This window comes from Lactuca saligna, chromosome 6, assembly GCF_052625555.1.
Source record: "Lactuca saligna cultivar CGN05327 chromosome 6, ASM5262555v1, whole genome shotgun sequence".
Taxonomy (NCBI): Eukaryota; Viridiplantae; Streptophyta; class Magnoliopsida; order Asterales; family Asteraceae; genus Lactuca; species Lactuca saligna.
This window is the reverse complement of record NC_136422.1, coordinates 15227133-15234850: the sequence shown is the minus strand read 5'-3', so window position 1 is coordinate 15234850 and position 7718 is coordinate 15227133. Positions and strand designations below refer to the sequence as shown.

Sequence of the window (7718 nt, the reverse complement as noted above, 5' to 3'; positions counted from 1 at the left end):
TCCTTTCCTTTGTTGTTATTCTTCCCCAAGTCCGTTTTCCTTTCTTTTCTCTTATGGCGAGTCCCCCATGAATTCTTCCTTCTGCAACTGAGTATCAATAGCTTGAGACCATCTCTCCCTTGGACAGCGTGGAGTTCCCATCGCCCGGTTCTTCTATCACATCCCCCCTCCCGGAAAAGTTGGGATTTATCATAAAACCCTAGATGCTGGTATTCGTCTTCCGCTAACCGAATTCCAGGAGGAGGTCCTACAAAAGGATGGTTGTAGTGTTCAAATGCAGACTCTGAACGTTGTGAATAAAGTGGTGGCGTTCGAGATGATTTGTCGAGCCAACGATTACCTCCCCGATTATTTCATGTTCAAGTACTTCTTCAGGTTTTGCTGTACTGGTGATAAGTACACATTTTCTGGCCGGCAAAGAGGGTACACCCTGGTTCTTGACGGGAGAACACCCAAAATTTGGCAGGATAAGTGGTTGTGGGTGAACCAGGGCTTGGCCGGTAGCGGTCGTTACCGTGCTAACACCTTCGCCGACACCCCTCCAAAGCTGTTTCCCCATAATCAGGGTGTTGCTGATTTCCTGAAGAATGTCCAGGTATCTCCCGAGGATTACTCTGAAGCTCTGTTGTCCGGTGTGGGGATGAGCCCTTCCTGGAGGCGCCGTAACAAGATGATGGTTTTCTTCTGCATCGTCGATGGCAAGTACCTGCATTTTCTTCCTCTTTATTTATTTGAGTATGCTTGTTGGGGCTAGGGTTTTAAAATTTTGAGGATAATCTTTCGCATTCTGATGCATCTCCTTATATTTTAATATTTTCAGGTGTTGAATCCATGATATCCATGGACGAGGTCCTGCGGAAGCGCTACCGAGGGAAGCTGGAGTGGCGGGAGGTGGATCTGGTTGATCTCCTTCCCCCACCTCGTCGGCTAGATCAGCTTGCATTAACCGCCACTATGCCCATTCCTCTGACGGCCGGGGAAGGTTCAGCGTCTGCTGAGGTGGACCCTCTGGCCGCTCGTCCTATTTCATCCATCATGCCGCTGGGTGGTGCTAACCATTCTTTTGCTGAGAGTGACGAGGACATCAAGGATGGTATCATCTCTGATGTTTGGCGTATGCAAGCTAAGAGGAAAGCCGTACTGGCCACGGGAGAGACAGCCACCGGTGTGCCTAACATCGCCAAACAGGTTCAGACCAGGCGCAGTTTCTCCCGCCTTCTGAAATCTATTTCTTCAACACCGGAGCCGTTGTTGTGTTCCTTGATGACGATGTTCAAAAGTCCGAAGGGGTGAGTGGGGCGTTAAAACAACCTGTTGTTCCTGCTCAAGTTGCTTCTTCTGTTCCTATTCAAGCTGCTTCTCCTGTTCCTGTTAAAGTTGCTTCTCCTGTTCCTATTAACTTCTCTCCTTTAAAGGGTCCTAGTAACCTAGGACAAACTCCCATTTCTCCAGGCGGGGGTGCTGGTGAAGATTCTTCTGGGCCTTCCCGTTTTGTTCCCACCTAGAGTCTTCATAACGAGTCCCGCCTCTTCGTGCGTGCTAATGCCGTGGAGTTCGCCCGACGTGCCTTCCTCCTAGATGCTATTGTAGACATGGAAGCCATGGGAAGCCCTGCCCTTTCTCATAATATGTATCATGCTGCCGCGCAGTCCATGTTTTATCTCGTCGCAGGTGCATAGTGTATCCAGTTTCTTGGTGAAATGGAGGTTGCGCATGCTGGGTATGGTTCTCATGTGGCTCAATTGGAACGTCTTGTTTCTGAGCTTGGTGATGACCTTCAACATTCAGAACAGAAGTATCAGCTTCTTGTTTCAAAGAAATCTACCGTGGAGGAGGTCAGGTCCGCCTGGAAGCGAAGGTTGATTCTCTTACTCAGGTTAATAAAGGTCTGATGATCCAAGTTGAGAGCCTCAAGCATGATGCTGTTGATCACGACCGAGTGATCACTACTCTGCAGGCGAGTGCTGAGGCCACACAACGTGATCTGGACTCACTGCTGAGAGTGGGTATTGTGCGAATTATTGACAGGCTGATTGAACACCCAAAATTTACAAGCGTTGTGAGTCTTATTTGTCACTCTGCCTTCGTTGCTGGGGCAGAATCTGTTGGTAGTACTCTGGAAAGTGTTGGGCCTGAAGATCTTGTTACTAGCGCCCCCTCCTATGCTCCTGTTGTAAGTATGAATGAGGCTCTTCTATTATTTGCCAACATGGATCACGCTTCGCTTCTAGGGTTAGGAGATTTGAACATCCAAGGGATTCAGGAGCTTTGTGCTTTTTCTGTCTCTGAATGCACTCTTGAGGATATGGTAGGTGATGATGAAGAGATTGCTCATGCTGGTGAAAATGTTGTTGGTGGCGATTGTTGTGTTGTTGGGGGTGTCAGTGGTGGTATGGATGGTGGCACGAGTTGCGATATTGATGTAGATGGCAAGGACATTGGTGGTGATGTGGTTGTTATTGGTAGTGAGAAGGTTGGTGTCGAGAGTAACAGTGGTGATGATCTTGTTGGTGATGAGGATGCTCCTGCATCGTGTGCTACCCCTCTTGGGGCATGAAGACCTTTTTTAATGTTTGTTTTATTGCTTTGGATATTTTGACTCTGGACTTTAAATTTACTTTGGTATTAATGTTTTGTTGGTAGTATTTTTCTGTATAATGTTGGGCACTTTATGCCAAATCATCGCTCAGCATTTGGGTTTGATGCGCTAAACATTTGATTGTATGTGTTGATCGTGAAATTTAATAGACTAAGTATTAAGATTCGATGCGCTAAGCATTTGGTTGTATGTGTTGAACATGAAATTTAATACAATAAGTATTAGGATTCGATGCGCTAAGCATATGTGTTGAACATGACGACGTTCAATAGTCCAAAGGGGTCAGTGGGGCATCTAAACAGCATGTTGTTCCTGCTCAAGTTGCTTCTTCTGTTCCTGTTCAAGTTGGTTCTCCTCCTCCTATTAAACTTGCTTCTCCTGTTCCTTTTAACTCCTCTCCTTTAAAGGGTCCTAGTGACCCAGGACAAACTCCCATTTCTCTAGGCGGGGGCGCTGGTGAAGGTTCTTTTGGGCCTTCCTGTTTTGTTCCCACCTAGAGTCTTCATAACGAGTCCCGCCTCTCCATGCGTGCTAATGTCATGGAGTTCGCCTGACATGCCTTCCCCTTAGCTGCTGTTGCAGACATGGAAGCCATGGTTATCCCCGCCCTTTCTCATAATATGTCTTATGTTGCCGCACAGACCATGTTTTATCTCGTCGCCGGTGCGCGGCGTATCCAGTTGCTTGGTAAAATGGAGGCTGTGCATATTGGGTGTGGTTCTCGTGTTGCGCCAAATGATTTGACCACACTATCTTTCCTTCCCAAGCTCTTCTGATGGATTTCGAGTGGCTTTTGCAAGATCACAAGAAAGAGAGGCCTTCAATCGTTTCCCAGGAGGAGACTCCCGGAAAGACGCTTTGACGGTCAAGTTAGATAGAGTTTAGGGTTTATGTGAGTGTTGTTAGAAGAAGATCACTTCCCTCTTGAGCTCATGTGTGTTCCCTTTTATACCTAGCGTCCATGTCCTGTTCGTACAAGACAGGATCACTTTTAGGAGACAAGGTCATAGGCACTGATTGGAGGGTCGTGCGCCTCTATCCGTTAGAGCGCTATTATTGGCTCCGACGGTAATGGTCTGATCATGTATCTTGTCTCCTGACCGTATCTTTTGTCCTGTCACCGGGAGCGTCCCTGGCGGGCGCGGACCTTTCACTGGGGCGCCCTACTCTTAGAGGCGCTGGCGGGTGTGTGTGTGTGTGTGTGTGTGTAAAAAGGTAATTTTTTTTAAATTTTGAATATTGACCGTTTGCAACGATCATTAGCTCAACGTATCTTTTTTCCCGTTTCAATAGGGCGCAACGGTCACGAGAATCGGCTCGACAAGATGCAACGAGTAGGGGGGGGGGGGGGGGGGGTTCCCCTGTTATAACGGCGTTTCCGCCATGCACCACAGCCACGACGAGTCTCATTGAGACCCATACCGCATACTTTAAAAATTGATAAAATTTTGTTCTTATACAAGAGGGTAAAGTGGGTCGTTTTATTAATGTAAAGGTTGATAAACAAAATGTTTAATAGGTTCTTTTTATGTGAAAGTTATTAAAGGTTTCTTCTTTTCAAGATGGTCAAATGGGTTCTTTTTTTATGTAAAATTTGATTCTTTTCAAAAGGATGAAACGGTTTGCGTGAAAAATGATTAAAAAAAGAAAAAAAAAAAGTTGATTGGGTTCTTTTTAATGTAAAAATTGATAAATGTTAGTTCTTTTCACGAGAGTCAAATGGTTTATTATTGATGTGACAATTGATCAAAATGAAAAAGTTAAATAGGTGGTTTTTAATGTAAATTTGGTAAAAAAAAATTGTTCTTTTCAAGAGGGTAAAATGGGTTCTTTTCGTAAAAAATTGCCAAAAAAATGTTCTTTACAAGATGGTCAAATGGGTTCCTTTTTATATAAAAATTGATATAGAAAAAAGGTTAAATAGGTTCCTCTTTTTATGTAAATATTTTGTTCTTTTCAAGAGGATTAAATGGATATTGTTCTAATGTGACGATTGATAAAAGAAATGGTTAAATAGTTTCATTTTATGTAAAAATTTATAAATTTTTATGACAGATGGACGAAGAACTTATGAAGATAGACATCGGGATTACTTCATGCATTGTTTACCAGCAGAAAAAAGTGTGGAGATTACTAATGGAGTTATTGAAGCTCCACACTCCATTGTCTTTCCCCAAGCGGAGAATCGAATGCATGGACATAATGCAATTATGTTACATTCACTTGGCCTTTAAACATGAAAATATGTGCTTCTTATAGAGCTTTTCAGTCTGTTTTATGTTTATCATGTTGATCACAATTGACTTTTGAGATATTAGGTCAAAAAAACTTAACAAATGATTCCAAGAGCAAGTTGTATTGAAAACAATTTTTGTGTGTTGCTTAGTTACATACTCTGTATCATCTTTCTCATTATGTCTTTGAACATATTACAAGAAAAAGATACCATTTTACATGTTACAAGAAAAAAAATACATAAAAGTAACAAAAAACAACACAATATAGACCAAATTTCATTTTGCTTGTCATCATTGTTTGTTAACAACTCGACAATTCATCCTGACTTCTCCTTGATGACCTGTAAGGACTTCAATAGCCCCCATTCGTACCATGGACTGAGCAAATTGAGCAAAGAACACTGAAGGATTTTGCAAAACTTGTGTTATATGAGCCGATTGTGGGTTTGTGAGTAATGCTGCATCGGACACGAACAAACCTTTATGTTGGTTTAAAGCTCGATAGTAATCAGAATCAAAGGAGAGTGAGCTATTAGGATCCATTTCAAGAGTTGTGGTTGGAATTTGAGGGTTCGGGCATATTTTCCTTAGTTCATTTGCATATGTCACATTAAGAGAAGGATCGGCGTCTCCTACCCCTGTAAAATTGTAGAGCCTTCTAGCAACGAGTATGCAACGTGAGGTACCAATTGTATGTGCCCCTAGTTAGATACATAAAAAGTTTAGTCACACGACAAAAAAAAAAAAAAAACCCCCTAAGAAAAGACCTATATTCGTCATACATACATGCATACATTTAGTCTAAATATTCATAAAAAGTTTGATAGTTTCAGTTCTAAAATAAATTGGGCTTCGTGTAGACACTAGGTCATGTCAGTCCCTAATAGGCTAATATACATATGATTTACATATCATATGATGCTCAATATTATTTATTGCGTACCATATATGGGTTGCTGAATGTGATGAAAATTAGTGCGAGTTAATGTGAGAACCTTGTTCTTTTAGAATGGGAGAACCATTTCTGGCCATACATTTCGGAAAAAGAAAAGGTTCGATTTTTTCTTTTCAAATGAGAAAAATATTTTTGCTATTTTTAAAACAAAAAAAATAAAATAAACGGAATATTCTAATTAGAATATTATCCATAATGAATACTATGTGTGATATTCTTGTAAGAACATTTTTTAGAACGGGAGAACCATTTTTATTTTCTAATCATGCATTTCAGGAAAAAAGGTTCAATTTCTTTAAATAAAAGAAAATATGGAACTGACGTTCGTCATTTTTAACATAAAATACCTTAAAAAATCAAGTTGGATATTCTAATTAGAATATTATTTATAATAAATACTATGTATAATATTTTTGTAAGAATATTCTAAAATTTTGAAATTTATACACATAGTAATATTCTGATATGAATATTAAAGTATAATGATGTTTAAAAGAAAAACCGGATGTTAAATGTGATGAAAATTAGTGCCTAATAAATTGTTATACATTTATTTATATTTTTCCTTCCAAAATTCTAAAAAAACAAGGTTCTCACGTGAACACTTCCGTGTTTGTGTGTGAATATATAAAAGCTTTAGAAAGGAAGCTTGTATACCAGAAAGTGCTACTAGATCATGGATGTCAAGACCTTTGTTTCCAAATTGGGTTACGAGAGTTGTAAAATTGGCGCCTGCGGATGGTAAATTGACGCCAACTTCTGATTCCAACGACACCAATCCGTCTTTTCTTCCCGTGAAAACCGGCCACATTTTCGTTTGAAACTGTAATTTCGGATACCCATGAAAAACTGTTGATTTCATAATAAAATACATAATATATGTTGATAACATACTAAGCTATTATCTTTGTAAAGATTTGAGTAATAGTCATCTATATCTTTGATCCAACATCTAATTTGACAAATAGTTTAATATGAAAATGATATAACTTACTTGGAAGGAAACCGCGTCTCTAGCTGCCAACGCAAGGATATCGGCACAAGAAACAATTCCAGGACAGTCGGATTCCAAAGTCGTCTTTATTTCATCAATCACATCATACCCAGAAAGAGATCTGTTGGGTCTTGCTGTTTTTTCATTAGTACTATTTTGCGCAGGATCCAACAGAATCGAACCGTCACATCCCTACATTACTTTTAATTAATTAGAAAATGTATAAAGTAAATTAAACTATAACTTGTATTTATATATAATATAAAAATTTTAATAATTCATTCTATTGTCTTGTTTATTCCATCATCTTGTCGATTTCATTTTTTTGGTCATTTGTTCAAAACTTTAACACAATCTGTTGGTGAAACTTTTATAATTCGTCTATTGATGAATTATAATAATGTGAAAAAATGTTGCTAAAGATTTAAAACTGAAGATGAATTATTTACCCTAACAAAGCAGTCATGATAATGAAGCCTTAGAAGCTTGGCAGCCATGGCAGGATTTGCAGAAACTTTGCTCCATACAATGTCCCTTACTGTAGTCTCAACTGAAACTGAAGAACATCGCTTCTTGTAGTACCTCATCTTCAACCCCCCATTATCGCCCATGCAACCAACTACTAAAATGGAAACAAACAAGAATCCAAATATGCTTCTCCTCATGTTTTCTTTTTGGGTTCTTTCACTTTAGTGACTATGAAACCTCGTATCATATAGATCCTTTATATAGGCGTTCCCATGTCAAATTGTGGTGTTTGATCTAGCTGGTATTGATTAAAATAATTTTGAGTTGAAGATCTATATTAACATGGGTATGTGTGCTTAATTTCTTTAAGTTCTTGTCATGATTAATTAAATTTGAGATTTGTAATAGGTAAAATTTTTGGGTTTGATATAAATTTATGTTGATTTTCATTTCTTTCGGAGACAA

General features: G+C 39.5%; 1 protein-coding gene across 1 annotated transcript; it reads right to left on the bottom strand.

The window, feature by feature from the left end:
• Nucleotides 1-5048: 5048 nt before the first annotated feature.
• On the bottom strand, nucleotides 5049-7467 carry LOC145000803 (peroxidase 24-like). The gene is made up of 4 exons (XM_078960087.1): nucleotides 7235-7467; nucleotides 6786-6977; nucleotides 6449-6614; nucleotides 5049-5537 (listed from the first exon to the last, which is right to left on the bottom strand). The coding sequence occupies exons 1-4, from the start codon at nucleotides 7448-7450 to the stop codon at nucleotides 5128-5130; spliced, it is 984 nt and encodes a 327-aa protein (XP_078816213.1). The 5' UTR covers nucleotides 7451-7467; the 3' UTR covers nucleotides 5049-5127.
• Nucleotides 7468-7718: the final 251 nt, after the last annotated feature.